The 15639-nt window shown below is 41.6% G+C and overlaps 1 protein-coding gene across 1 annotated transcript in view; it reads left to right on the top strand.

Annotated features, from left to right (window-relative positions):
- ttc7b (tetratricopeptide repeat domain 7B) overlaps positions 1 to 15639 on the top strand; it is a 301097-nt gene that overhangs the window by 283856 nt on the left and 1602 nt on the right. The window contains exon 17 of the mRNA XM_048599973.1: positions 12672 to 15639. This exon is cut by the window's right edge and continues 1602 nt beyond it. Coding sequence (XP_048455930.1) covers positions 12672 to 12893 — 222 coding nt within the window. The 3' untranslated portion in view covers positions 12894 to 15639. The remainder of the gene's footprint in view (positions 1 to 12671) is intronic.

The following is a 15639-nucleotide window of genomic DNA, read 5'->3' as shown; positions in this document are numbered from 1 at the left end:
AGAAGAATGACCACTTGATCAAAGGATCAGAAGCCTAATGGTGTCTGCAGGACCAAGCCTAATGGTGTCTGCAGGACCAAGCCCAAAGCCACAGCACCTGTTAAAGTCCAGAGAGCAACTTGAGTTCTAAATGGTAGCTCCATCAAATTTATCATTCTCTTAAAAATTGTCAGTAATTTTCTATTCCCACTTCTGTACTACAGCTTCCTTTCTACCAGGATGACTGTTTAAATTGTCCAGTGTTGCAGAGTGTAAGCTACAGAGCAAGATTGATTTTAATCGTTCACAGAGCTTATCTCATTCTATCATTAGTTGGTTCAAGGTAGCCGTGGCCTCAGTTTAATTCTTCCAGACAGCATGATAAAATCCATCTCTTAATTTTGTTTCTTTAAAGGGAATTTACTCTTCTTGTAGATTAACTCGCCTCCTAATTTTGCAGGTGAGGTTCTTTGTTCCAAAGTCACTACCGGTTCAGGGAAAGCAGTGCCAGTAGCTACACTAACAATGGAGTGAGATTTATGTCTGTGTGTATGGTTATCTTGTGATAAATTATTTGGCTCTTTCTTGACTTTGCATGTAAACCAGTTTAGTTAAAAGGAATAATTCAGCTCTTGGTTTTGCTGTAGACATCTAGGACAGAAGAAGGCAAAGGTTGAGATCAACCAACTGCCACTTTATTGCTTACCTCTGTGTAGTTAGTTAATGTACATGTACAGGACAATAAATTAGATTAGAAATTACAATAATTCGTGAACTATCTCTGTCATAATATTGCGCAAGTTGGTTCAGAATCACAGTCTCTCAGCCTTAACTAGATTCATCTGATTACATACAAGTGTTCACCTTAGATTACTGTTTATGCTTGGCAAAGTTCACAGACTTTTTTTTGTTTGTGCAATGAAAAGGCTATGGTTTATGTTTTTCAAGGCTGTATCATAGATTCATAGAATCTCTACAGTGTGGAAGCAGGCCATTTGGCCCATTGAGTCCACACCGACCCCTGAAGAGACCCACACCCCTACCCTGTCCTTGTAACCCTGCATCTCCTATGGCTAACCCACCTAGCTTGCAAATCCCTAGACAACAGGGGCAGCATGGAGGTTCAGTGGTTAGCACTGCTGCCTCACAGCACCAGGGGCCCAGGTTCGATTCCACCCTCGGTGACCTGTGTGGAGTTTGCACATTCTCCCCGTGTCTGTGTGGGTTTCCTCCGGGTGCTCCTGTTTCCTCCCACAGTCCAAAGATGTACAGGTTAGGTGGATTGGCCATACTAAATTGCCCGTAGTGTTCAGGGATGTGTAGATTAGGTGGGTTACAGGGAAAAGGGGTAGGGGGATGGGTCTGGGTGGGATGTTCAGAGGGCCGATGTGGACCCCGAAGGACCTGTTTCCACACAGCAGGGCTTCTATGATTCTATGATTTAAGGTGGCTAGTCCATCTAAACTGCACATCTTTGGACTGTGGGAGGAAACCGGAGCACCCAGAGGAAACCCATGCAGTCACAGGGAGAATGTGCTATGCTTTGGATAACGACAATATGTGGTCATTTTCCTTCCTACTTCAGTTGTATTCACAGTTATGCTGTACTTTTACTAAACACAGCCACTGGATCACATCTTTGAATTTTCTTATTAATTCAATTCTCCCCCTCAGCCTTCTTCTGAATTAAAAATTGTTAATGGCTGAAACCTCAAATATAGATAAGACCGCCATTGCATCTTGTGTGAAGATTAGAAATATGTTACATCGGCAATCTGATCCTTTCATTAAAACTGTATCCATTTTATTTGCTTTACTTCATGCACAATATTCTTTGAACAAACTTTGGTTGAGGTTAATAGGGTTTAATCAAGATTTAGGTTTTTTTTTAATTCTTGGATTCTTTTTCTTAAAATGTTCTTCCTCTCAATATTTCCAAAGTGTTTTTCCAAGATCACTAAAAGATCAACTCCTCTGAATAAATTTTTCTGGAAAAATTAACTCTATACTGGCAGATCAATCACAACTCGGTTCTGAGGAAGTGTCACTCGACCTAAAACGTTAATTCTGATTTACAGTGTCCACAGTTCTTTTGGGATTTAAAACCAGTGGTAGTCAGTTCTGTTGTTTATCTTTTATCTCCCTGCCTCTTCACCTAACTGTGTGAAAGAACAAAGCTCTTCAGCTGAAATATAGAAAATAGGAAGAAGAGTAGGCCATTCAGCCCTTCGAGCCTGTTCTGCCATTCAGTATGATTATGGCTGATCATGCAACTCAGTCTCTTGTTCCTGCTTTTGACCCCATACTCTATGATCCCTTTAGCCCTAACTTTATTTATCATCTTGAAAACTTTCTGATGAAGGGTCTAGGCCCGAAACGTCAGCCTCTCTGCTCCTATGATGCTGCTTGGCCTGCTGTGTTCATCCAGCCCTGCACCTTGTTGTCTCGGATTCTCCAGCATCTGCAGTTCCTACTATCTCTAATGTCTTGGCCTCACCTGGTTTCTGTGGGAGGAAATTTCACAGGCTCACCACACACTGAGTGAAGAAATTCCTCGGTTTCAGTCCTAATTAGCCAATCCCGTATCCTTAGACTTTGAGCTTAGTTCTGCACTCTCCAATGATTGGGAACACCATTCCTGCATTTACTGTGTCTAGCCCTGTTAGAATTTTATGGGTTTGAGTGAAATAGCCCCGCATTCTTTTGGACTCCAGTGAATATAGTCCTAGCCAATCCAGTCCCTGTTCATATATCAGTCCTGCCATCCCAGAAAACATATAAACCTTTCCCAGTACATTAGTCAGTTTAAAGGTTCAAGGGACAGAGAACCCACTTCTGTTTAAATGTCTATAGTCTGTAAACAACAAGAATTATCACACCCTGTCTCAAAAATTGCAATTAATCCTGCATCCACAGTTTTTTGATAAAGAGATTTTTTGTGTGTAGAAAGCTTTTTCCTGTTTTCACTCCAGTGTGACCTGGCTGTAATTTTAAATGTAAATTCCCTTGTCCTTGCCCAACACCCCTCCTTCAAGAAATTTGCCTCACTGTATTCGCCCTATTGAAACCTGTTAACACCTCATCAGGCTGCTGCCTCAACCTCTATACTCAAGAAAATGCACCCTGAGTCTAAGCAGTTTTTAAATGTTATTCTGATAAATCTGCACACATTCCCACACCAACATCAATATATCCTTCCTGAGGTGCAGTGCTTAGAATTGAACACAGTACTCCAAATGGGGTCTGACCAAGGTTCTGTATAAGTGATGCATCATTTCCTCCCCTTTGTAATCATGTTCCCTTGAGATAAAGGCCAACATTCCATCAGCACAGCAAGTGCAGTTTAATTGCAGATTTTTGCATCACCTCACTTTCCAGGTATCTTCTCACATAAAACAAAAACCTCATAAGATAGGTCGTGCTGATTGTGTGGCTGCCATGGTGTTTAGACATCATGGGACTAAATGTTCTTTGAACTGCTCCCTCCTCCTCTCCTACCCCTTGCCTGGACATTGAGTTAATGAGATGGCCTATCATTTAATGGATTGAACAGTCTGGTGATGGGGGGGGAGAGAGGACAGGCGGGGGAGGTGAGCAGAGGACACCCTCTGTCAATACAAAAACTGTACTGTGTATCATCCTCTTCTCCCGCACCTGCCCAACATCCCTCCAACCCACTTCCCAGATCAGACTGAGTTTTTTTAGAATGTCACTATTGTAAGAAATGCAATAACCAGTTTACTTATTGAAAGAATCAATGAACTGCAATTTGCCAGTGGCTACATGATCACTTTTTAGTGATCTTGGTTTCAGAACGATGCATAATAATTCCTCCTCCCCTGCTATTTTCCCCATCGCCCTGCTCGACATCAAACACTTATACAAATTTCTCATAGAAGGCACATAGTCCATGCCAACCCTTTTGCATAAACAGTTTCCTCCTTATCTCTATCTCAATTTCTTTCAATTGACCCCCTTTGTCACTGACTCCCCAAACAAAGGAGCTGTTAAAAGGTAAAGCAGACAGATGCGCCACGATATCCACCAAAGTGGTTAATCAACGTTAAATGAGGAAGGGACACCGGACCCGAAACGTTAACTCTGTTTTTTCCTTCACAGATGCTGCCAGACCTGCTGAGCTTTTCCAGCAACTTTGTTTTTGTGTCAAATGAATTGGTTAAGCTGCTGTTAATTTTGGCACCAGTAGCTTATAGTGGGTTTTTTTCAAAAACAAAAGTGTTCTGATATTTTATTTCCACAGACCCACCATTTTAAGGCTGAGCTGCAGAATTGTCCAGTAAGACTATTGAACAGGAGGGGAGAGGTCTATACACTGCAGCAGTTCTGGTGAATGCACAGGGACCATGACATTAGGGTGGTTCAAGAGCTGATTCAGTGCAGCCTGACCTGAGAACGGGTGGGAGGTGGCACACAGTATAGTTTTTGTATCAATAGTTAGGGAGTGCTGTTTAAAAAAAAAACTCTACTTCCCCACTGCCACCAAACTCCCCACCTCGGACGTTTCTATCTTCAGATGCTACCTGACCTACTCACTATTTGCAGTATGTTCTGCTTTTTTTGGAACAATATGTGTTGAATGTTTCATCGGTCATACCACGGAGAGACTACAGAGCAGAGTGTGACTGGAGGTGTGAAATTTCCTTTATCTGGAGAGAATAGAAAGAAGCTAGAATTGTTCTTTTTAGGCCAGTAATGTATAAAGGGATGTTTAATAGAGCTGTTGAAAATCTTGAATGAGTTTGCACAACTAGGTAAGGAGAAGCTGTTTTCATTGACAAGAGAATGAGTAATCAAGGGAGAAGATTTAAGCTAATTGTCAAAAGAGGGATCTTGATCAGATGGGCCAATTGACCAAGGAGTGGCAGATGGAGTTTAATTTGGATAAATGTGATGTGCTGCATTTTGGAAAGGCAAATCAGGGCAGGACTCATACACTTAATAGTAAGGTCCTATGGAATGTTGCTGAACAAAGACACCTTGGAGTTCAGGTTCACAGTTCCTTGAAAGTTGAGTCACAGGTAGATGGGATAATGAAGAGGTGTTTGGTATGCTTGCCTTTATGGTCAGTGCATTGAGTACAGGAGTTGGGAGGTCATGCTGCGGCTGTACAGTAGATTGTTTTGGCCATTTTTGGACTATTTCATGTAATTCTGGTCTCCCTGCTATTGGAAGGATGTTATGAAACTAGGAAGGGTTCAGAAAAGATTTACAAGGATGTTGCCAGGGTTGGAGCAATGGGGGGAGTCTGAATAGTTTCCCTGGAGCATCAGAGGCTGAGGAGTGACCTTATAGAGGTTCATCATGAGGGGCATGGATAGGGTAAATAGACAAGGTCTTTTCCCCAGGGTTGGGAGTCCAAAACTAGAGAGCACAAGTCTAAGATGAGAGGGAAAAGATTTGAAAGGGACCTAAGGGGTAACTTTTTCACACAGAGAGTGGTGCATGTATGGAATGAGCTGCCAGATGAAGTGGTGGAGGCTGGTACAATTACAATATTTAAAAGGCATATTGATGGATATATGAATAGGAAGGGTTTAGAGGGATATGGGCCAAATGCTAGCAAATGGGACTAGATTAATTTAGGATATCTGGTTGGCGTGGACGAGTTGGACCGAAGGATCTGTTTCCGTGCTGTATATCTCTATGACTCTACAATTAGGGGAGAAATGAATTATAACTTTAGCTCAGTGCAGTTATAATCTAGATTGCATTGCTGAAAGGGGGTTGGAAGCAAATTCAATAATTTCAAAATGGAATTGAAGGTATGCTCGAAAAGGAAATCGTTTGCAGGAGAGTGAGACTAATTAGGTAGCTCCTTCAGAAAACTGGCACGGATACAGGGACAGGATGACCACCTCTGTGCTGGGTAAGCCATAAAAATCATTACCTAGGTGTTTTAAATAGTTAGAGGAGAGGGAACAATTTTCAATAAGTGCTGCATGTGAATTCTCCCCCATTTTAGTCCATAGAAGATAGGAAAGGAGAGGGTTCCAGTGGTGGTTATCAACCAGTTAGTATTGTCCTGGAGTCTCCAAGAATTAAAGGCTGAATCTCTGGAACACTGGGTGAGCCATCCAGGGCTAAATTGATATAAGAACATAAGAACTAGGAGCAGAAGTAGGCTGTCTGGCCCTTCGAGCCTGCTCCGCCATTCAATAAGATCATGGCTGATCTTTTCGTGGACTCAGATCCACTTACCCTTAATTCCTTTATTGTTCAAAAAAAATCTACCTTTTTTTTAAAAGCGTTTACTGAAGTAGCATCAACTACTTCACTGGGCAAGGAATTCCATAGATTAACAACCCTCTGGGTGAAGAAATTCCTTCTCAATTCAGTCCTAAATCTGCTCCCTCTAATCTTGAGGCTATGCCCTCTTGTCCTAGCTTCACCTGCCAGTGGAATCATCCTCTCTACTTCTATCTTATCTATTCCCTTCATAATTTTATATGTTTCTATAAGATCCCCCCCTCAATCTTCTGAATTCCAATGAATATAATCCCAATCTACTCAGTCTCTCCTCATAAACCAACCCCCTCAACTCCGGAATCAACCTAGTGAACCTCCTTTGCAACCCCTCGAGTGCCAATACATCCTTTCTCAAGTAAGGAGACCAAAACTGCACACAGTACTCCAGGTGTGGCCTCACCAGCACCTTGTACAGCTGCAACATAACCTCTCTGCTTTTAATTTCAATCCCTTTAGCAATGAAGGACAAAATTCCATTTGCCTTCCTAATTACTTGTTGTACCTGCAGACCTACCTTCTGTGATTCATGCACAAGGACACCCAGGTCCCTCTGCATAGCAGCATGCTGCAACTTTTTACCATTTAAGTAATAATCCTTTTTACTATTACTCCTACCAAAATGTATGACTTCACATTTATTTACATTTGTTTACTTTATATGGCAATAGAAGAATGTATTTCTCATTTTCTTTAAATGCTTCTCTTCAACTGTGACTAAATATTGAAGATGATGAGAAAATCCTGTTGGATTGAGTATCTATTCAGCTGCTGAAGAATCACTTTGCTCTTGAATTGAGTATAGGAAGGTACAACATGGTGGGGGTTAGCATTCCAGGCAGGCGAAGGTGTCAGGAGCAAGGCTAGCTGGAGGCAGGAATCTCAGGCCATACAACCCTCAGTAATGTATTCAGCCTGAATGGGCAACCTTAGCTTCAGCAAATAGGGTCAGTTTCCTGCCATCCCGGAAATTGCTGATTTTAAACACCTGGATGACAGTCATATCCGTAGGTATACATTTTCAATCATGATCATGTTGAATGGCAGAGTAGCCTGGGAAGGTCCGAATGGCCTACTCGTGCTCCTGTTTTCTAAATTTGTGTTTCAGACGCTGTCGAACCTGAGTAACTGAAATCTGGTTGGACAGTCTCCCCCGACATACCTCTGATAATCACCCTCCCACTGGCTCCATGCCTGAGCTTTTTCCAGTTTTTACTGAAAGTACCCTATCACACTTGAACCATCTCTTTAAACTGCTGTAACCAAATGGTGATTTTAAACAATTGGATGGTGATTTAAGCTGTTGCCATGCAACGGATTGCATCCTAGCAACGCGACTGCAGATCTCTCTGCACGTTTAAGGAGAGGTGCTTACTCGGCGTGGGTGGGTTATAAAGGATCCTGGCAACTCTCACATAACTCTTCATGTGCGCTGTTATCAGTTAGGAGTGAAATGAGGAGCATCTGAAAGGTAGAAATGTAAATAAAATATTTTACATTGGGAAAGGGAGATAAAATGAAATGTGTTAGACTACCAATATACAATGTAGACAAAGCATTTTAACTTGTGTATCTGCTATATTGCCCAAATTGTTGAGGTGATATTTTAATTAAACTGTTATCTACACTTTTAATCATCATTTTCAGGCTTAAAATCTTTGAATGTTGTGTATTTTGGATATTTTCATGTTGGTCCCTCAACATTTTGAATTTGAATTTCTCACTTTTTAAGCCACTTCATAAACTTGGCCCTTTCCCAACTCTGCAGCCTCTGTTTATGCGTGAACTCCCTGTTCTTCTTGCTCCAATTTCTTGAGCATTCCCATTTCCAGGTACTAGGGCCACCACGACCTCACCATCTACCATTGTCCTCCGTCCACCCCATTCCTCTTAAAACTCATCTCTTGAACAAAGTTTTCAATCAGGTTCCTCCTCCGCACTCTACCCTGTCAAAGGTATAGTTTTATCTGTTCGTCTGTTTGCCTCACATTGGAATGAAGGATCTTGGGACAGTCTCATGCTGTTAAAGACACTATAAATGGAAGTTATTGTTATTTTGAGTTTTGTATCCCATGGGTATCCAGCCTTCCTCCTGTTAACTACACTGATTTGGGTTGAACGTGTGGTTCTAATCGCATAATGTGGGGTTCTCCTCCCTCTGTTAATTCACAAGTAGCCATTCTTGACTTTTCAAAACAAATTGAAGCATCTCAACTAATTGTTTGACAATGACAAGGAATACTCCCAGCATTACTGCTGCTTCCCTGTCCTATCTGACAATCAGCAGTGATGAAATTCACCTTGGCGCTGAGAGTGGGGACTTCTGACCTTGAATTTATATTGCACACAGCGACAACATACCTCCATTTCCCAGAGTAGGTGCAGTTGTGTGATATACCCACGTGAATTGGAGAGGCAAGTAGTGAGAGGGTACAGCAGCAGATGTTCAGAATGGTGATTATGCAAGGAGGATAAGTGGAGGGCAACAGCGGCAGTGTGGAAGAAGGTGGCACTGTTGGCATTAAATGGGATAGAAATTTGCCACAATGCCTCTGCTTTCTCTCTATAGATATTGCCAGACCTCCCGAGTTTCTCCAGCTATTTCTGTTTTTGCCAGAGTGAATTGAGGTGGAAGGAAGAGCAACACGCCAGTGTGCAATGGGCTGTGAGATTGAACCTATCTATCACTATGACACCATAGAAATTGTATTAACAATCAAGTTGAGTAATGAACTGGATTTTATTCTCTTAAAAAGAAAAGCCGAAGAACAACCTAATAGAGAGCTTTAAAATTACAATAGGATTCAATAGTGTACAAAAGTATAAAGATAGTGTTTTCACTTATAAGGGAATCCAAACCAAAGGTTATAAATATAAGAACACTTATAAATCCAGCAGTGAATTGAAGGGAACGTTTTCACCCAGAGTGTGGTTAGAATGTGGAACTTGCTACCACTGGGAATAGTTGAAGTAAATAGCATAAATGCATTCAAGGAGAAGTTATGAAAACATGTGAGAAAGAACGGAATAGAACAGAATAGCAGTAGGTTTAGATGATATGGGGTGTGAGGTGGGTTCTCTTGGAGCTTCAATACTGACCTCTTTCTGTGCTGTAAATTGCATGTGGAATAGCAACAGACACTGGCAACATCTTCAAAGCAAATAAGGTCAATCATATTAAGTTCTGCCAGATCTTCCACTAGGTATGTTTTTTTTTAAAATAAGTGTTACCAATTGTTTTTGAAGCTGTTAGTCATATAATAACAATTTTCCAGACTGCATCTGGAAAGGAAACACCTCTCATCACATCAGAGAAGAATCACTGCAGCCACATGTGAGGGAACGCTCTGACCCACATTCTTAACTACCAAAGGTGTTTATGTTGCTAAAGGTTACCCCACGGGACAGGAGGTCAGAGTGTTGCTATCCCTTGGGACCTTCATATTCTAAGTTATTGTTTTCCAGTTGCAAAGTGAAAAGGAGCCCATTGTATTCCTCTATAAATCTGACTACCAAATGGGAAATGTATTTTTCATTCACTTCACAAACAAAGCACAGTTCATGGCTGATGTAACTGGTCCTGTAATTTTCAAAACGGAATTGGATATGATCATAGAATCCCTACAGTGTGGAAACAGGCCCTTTGGCCCAACAAGTCCACACCAACCCTCAGAGCATCCCACCCAGACCCATCCCATCTACACATCCCTGAACACTATCGGCAATTTAGCATGACCAATCCACCAAAGCTGCTCATCTTTGGACTGTGGGAGGAAACCAGAGCACCCAGAGGAAACCCACGCAGACAGGGGAAGAATGTGCAAACTCCACATAGACAGTCGCCCAAGGGTGGAATTGAACCCACGTACCTGGTGCTGTGAGGCAGCAGTGCTAACCACTGAGCCACTGTGCCACCCTATATTGTTGAAAAGGAAAGTTGGCAGGCAGATGAGGAATGTAATAACATAAGAAATAGGAACAAGAGATTATATAGCCCATTGAATCTGTTCTGACATTCAGTATGTTTGTGGCTGCCCTTCATGCCTGACAAATTTGAGCTCTTTGAGGAAATAACAAGCAGGATAAATAAAGGAGAGCCAATAGAAGTAGTGTATTGAATTACCAAAAGGCATTTGGTAAGGTACCAAACATAAGGCAACTTAATAAGATAAAACCCTCTGGTTTGGGTAAAACTGCAGATGCTGTAAATCAGAAACAGAAACAAAAACAAAGTTGCTGGAGAGGCTCAGTAGGTCTGGCAGCATCTGTGGAGGAAAAAACAGAGTTAGTGTTTCGGGTCTGGTGACCCTCAGTTCTGAGGAACGTTAACTCTGTTTTTTCCTTCACAGATGCTGCCAGACCTGCTGAGCTTTTCCAGCCTATGGTTTGGGTGTTGTATATTAGCATAGCTGAAGGGTTGGCTAACTAATAAAAAAAAGAGGGTTGGGATAAAGAAGACATTTTCAGGATGACGACCTTTAAATAGGGGAGTTAACCGAGGATCAGTACCTTTTAAAAAATACTATCCTGCTTTTTTACTCTTAAGACCAAAGTGAAATAACTTAATACTTGTCCACATTCTACTCCATCTGCCATCTTACTGCCCTCAGTATTCTGTCTTATATCTTAGTAACCTGCCTATGTCCTCCTCACAGCTTGCATTCCTATCTAGTTTTGTTTCATCACCTAACATATATATTGCTCCGACTCTGTGTATAAGTCATCGATATTAGATTGTAACTAGCTGAGGCCCCAACATTGATCCTTGCAGCACTCTGCAAGTCACGGCCCACTTGAAAATGCCCCAGTTATTGCTGTCCTTTCCCTCCCATCATTAACCAATCCTTTATCAATTCTAAATTTCACTCCAAACTTGGTATTCTTGTTTTTAATATTAACCTTTTGTGTGTCACTTCATCAAATGCTTTTTTGAAAATTCAAGAAAATGGCATCTACTGGTCCCCCTTTATCTAGTTACGTCTAAAAAGAACTCCAGTAAATTTATCAAACTGGATTTCCACTTCATAAAACCGTATTGACTTTGATCATGTTATGCTTTTTGAAGCAGATTGTTAACACTTCCTTAACAATAGTTTCCATCACTTTCCAAATGACTGATGAGAGGTTATCTGGTGTGTACCTTCCCATTTTCGTCCTTTCACATTTCTTAAATAAAAGTGTTATAATTGTGAATCTCAAATCCTCTAGCACCATTCCAGAATCGAGGAAAACCAATGCCAGTATTTCCACTGTCAGTGCAGGTAGTTCTGCTATAACATGTGTTTTGTTAATGCAAATTGGCTGTAACGCGAATGATGAATAGTGGACACTGTTTGGATAATACGAATTTTATGCTGTAAAGGTATAGTGATCTCCCTATAACACGATTTTTTAATAGCACAAGGTCACACAAGAACACAATTATTGCATTATACGAGGACTACCTGTACAGCCATATCTTCTAGAACAATGGGACCCGTTGGCCTACATCCTGAAGATTTATCAAGAATGTCCCTTGAATTTCTCGAGTGCTTTTTCATTAGTGATATTAACTTATTTTCATCATTCTTGGCTCCTAAATTACTGTCCTCTACTATGAAGAGTGACACCAAATATCCGTTTGATGCTCTGTCACATTCCCAAGGATAATTTCTCCTGTTTCTACTTCTAAAGGACTGGTGTTCACTCTAGCTACTCTCTTTTATATATTTGTAAGAGCTCTTGCAGCTTTTTTTGTTTTGTATAGTTTATTCTCTTTTCCATTTTGATCAACATTTTGATAGGTGAACATGGATGAGTGGATTCATTCATTAGCTCTTTCAAAGAGACAGTCCGGCACAATGGGCTGAATGGTCTTCTTCAGAATGGCATCACCTGCACCTCAGCAGTGGTGCTGACTACTCAGAGGATTGTGCATTCATATCAGGCTAATTCTCCCATGTGAGCACTGTTGGAGTACTACACTCTCAGAGGTACCACTTTTAGAACAGGATATTAAATTAAGGCCTGTCTACCCTCTGAGTTGGTTCCAAGAAATACTAAGATGTTATTTGACAGAAGAACAAGGAGCTTTCTCCCATAGCCTTGTTAATATTTGCCCCTCAATCAGCAGATTATCTGGTCATTGTCTCATCTCTGTTGTGGTGGCATGCCATGCACAGATTGACTGTAGCATTTCCCTGTATTACAACAGTGAGTAAACATGAAAAACCGCTTCACTGGTTGCAAATCACATAGATTGCTGTAGATCCAGTTGTTAAGGGCAGTATAGAAATTTGAGTCTTCACTGTATCATTCTATGAGTGATGACATTTTCTTCTGAGTCAGTCAGTATTACCTAATGGTTAAAAATTAAGTCCAACGGTACTTTCCTCTCCTTGGAAAAGACGCTTACCAGTTAAACATCTCCCTGTCTCTTCCTGTTGCAGGGGTTGGTCCTTCAGCAGCTGGGCCGATACAGCCTGGCTGAGAAGATCCTCCGTGATGCTGTGCAGGTCAATTCCACCGCCCACGAAGTATGGAACAACCTGGGGGAGGTACTGCAGGCCCAAGGTGATGACGATGCTGCGACTGAATGTTTCCTCACTGCGCTGGAGCTGGAAGCCAGCAGCCCTATTGTCCCCTTCACCATTATCCCCAGGATACTCTGAGCCAAAGTGTCTGCTTCCAGTGGGGGTATCCGTCTCGAGGAGGGATGCAGGTTTCCAGCTGGGAGAGGAAAGCCCTACAGAGTCCCTTCCCAGTCCTTTCAACTCTCTGCTGTTATTTTACAGACATGCTTTACTGTGGGTCAAGGCATTCCAGGAGTAAATGTATTTGATCTTTAACCCACCCCTGCCTCAAGCAATCCTTGTCCTTTTTATTTTGTTCCAGATTTCAACCACTGAGCTCCAGCACAGGTAATAGGTTCAGCATGCCGTTTGGTACCTCAGCTGGAGTTCCCTCATCAGGTTGCTGGAAGGGTGTTTGACCAGTCCATGGTCCAAGGGATTATTGCACCTGAGTATGTGGCCCCATCTTCGCTTGATGATTCTCTCTGCACAATTACAGCGTTGAGTCATTGGTTTATTTTTGATTTCTTTCCCCAACTGCCCCAAACCTCTGGGGAAATCAGATACAAGCATGAGACCCTTCCTGCTTGTATGCCGCAATGCCACCCTCCCTGTATTCTGTCGGAGCTTTACTTTATCATCTACCTCTTCCTTTTCCCGGTCTCGCAACCAGCTCTGTCAGCATGGAGACAGGCCTCCAGCTCCTGGAGTTATAGGCTTATCATCATGTAGGTGTTTAAGAGCATCCCAAAGTTTGCTCTCTAACTTTGGCACTGAATCTCAGCCAGGGCCTGGTTAAGGTAACAAAGCACAGTGATGCAGTAGAGATTCTCTGCAAGGAATAGGCTGTTTAACCAGGTGAAGAATATTTGCACACTGAACATAATTGGGGAACTTCTGTCCACACTCCCTGCATAGCTGAGAGACTTAGAGCCTGAAACAACCTCATCTCAAGAGTCGGTCCTTGACCCTGCTCATTTCTGCATATATCTCAATTCTCTCAGATCTTGGGATCCACATTTAAGATTTGTCCAAAAGTAAGGTAACAGTGCCATTAACAGCCCTTTCCAAACCTCCAAGATGATAACATTCAATTGGGACAAATGAATGAATGAAAACTATCAGGGCAAATAGCCTGTGGTTGAACCCATACTGTGTCCAAGCTGATGGTGCAGTATGTTTTGATTTGATGTCAGGATGAATAAACCGTCAGTTTCCTAGCAGCTACCTCCCATAGACAATCTCTAAGAAAATGCTTTTTAAAGTAAATTTAAAGTAACAGCTGCTCGATTTAAATAATCTGCAGTCCTCTCCCTTCTGAAGCGTTTGTATTGAGGTTCCCTCTTTGCTGTAAGATTCACCCTACTTCATATCTTTCACCCAATTGTTACAGATTTACTGTCTCTTTCAAGATTTGCACGGTGAAATGCAATTAAGAATGTTGTCAATCTTTATATCTGAATCATATATATTTATGTAAGGCAATGTAAGTGTGTTATATTTATATATTTGGATTTTATTCAATAAGAGGTGACTAGTAACTGGTGTAACTCTAAATCTCTGAGCTTTAAACATAGAATGCTTCCTACATTGGACTTAATTTCCAGTGTTTGAATACTGTTGTTTCACCTTTGAACTCTATATTGCGTTAAAACTGTGGGACCATGTAGTGGAAAGGATCGACCAGTGATAGATGAATCACTAGATTAGTGTATTTTAAAGGAACAAAATCCTACACAGATTAATTATCTCAGTTATATTATTCCAGTACATAGTAACTGCGCTATTAAATGGATAAATCCTTATTTATATTGGACTATAGAAGTTGAATGCTTTTCAACAAAAGAAGTACCTGATAGTTTTCAGCATGTGGAGTCTGGGATAATCACTGGTCCTGTGTCTGTTGTCAATCATTGCCTATAATCACACTGCAGGCTCTCTTTCCTGGGTGTTTTCTGGTGAGTAGTACTATGCTGTCAAAGGATGCCTCTTCCATTTCTAGTTGAAATTGGAAGCACTTGTTCTGACCCAATCTCCCTTCCCCTCTGAGCAGAATTGCTATATGTTGTCTCTCAAGCCAGAGGGCCTGCCCCTGAGATCATATTTGGTGATACCATTAGTCACTGAAGCTGTTATGCACATCAGAACATCATATATGTCAGTAGTTTTCAAACTTTTCTGTGTAGATATTTCCCTTCTGCATCCTCCTAAAATACTGACATTGTCATAAATGCTAATCCAAAATTTTGGGGATTACCAGTTGTTACAGCCACACTCCTAGTGATCCCCAGCAAACACCTCGATCCACTCCTTACGACACCCACACACACCAAGCTCTGTGATATGCTCCCAGTGACAAATGTACAGTCCCAAACCTGGGAATCATAAACAAATATAGAAACACTCCTGAGGTCCCCCACAACCTCAGCCCAATGATTACACATGCCCAAGAACAGACATTAACTGTGGAACCATTCCCAGGAGGCCCAGGTGAATACTAAGTATTGCAACAAGTTACCTTTGAACCTGCCTGTACAGGTAAAGAGAATGAATACTGAATTGGCAAAATAACATCAATGATAATTCTGTAAAACATTCATAAAAATGAATTTTCTTTTATTTCCTCTTCATCTGAGTGCATGGTCTCTTCACCGGTACAATATCATCCAACTCGCACATCTATGACTTGTCCAGTATACTCACCACCCCTTACACAAGTATCCAACATCCCCTTCCCATGTGTCGGCACCCCCTTCCCCTCTGTCCGCCACCCCCTTCCTTAGTATCCATCTTCCCATGTGTCTGCACCCCATTCCCCTCTGTCCGCCACCCCCTTCCTTAGTAT

The sequence above is a fragment of the Rhincodon typus genome, chromosome 8 (genome assembly GCF_021869965.1).
Source record: "Rhincodon typus isolate 14 chromosome 8, sRhiTyp1.1, whole genome shotgun sequence".
NCBI lineage: Eukaryota > Metazoa > Chordata > Chondrichthyes > Orectolobiformes > Rhincodontidae > Rhincodon > Rhincodon typus.
Note: the sequence above shows the minus strand (reverse complement) of the source record. Positions and strands in the feature narration are given on the sequence as shown.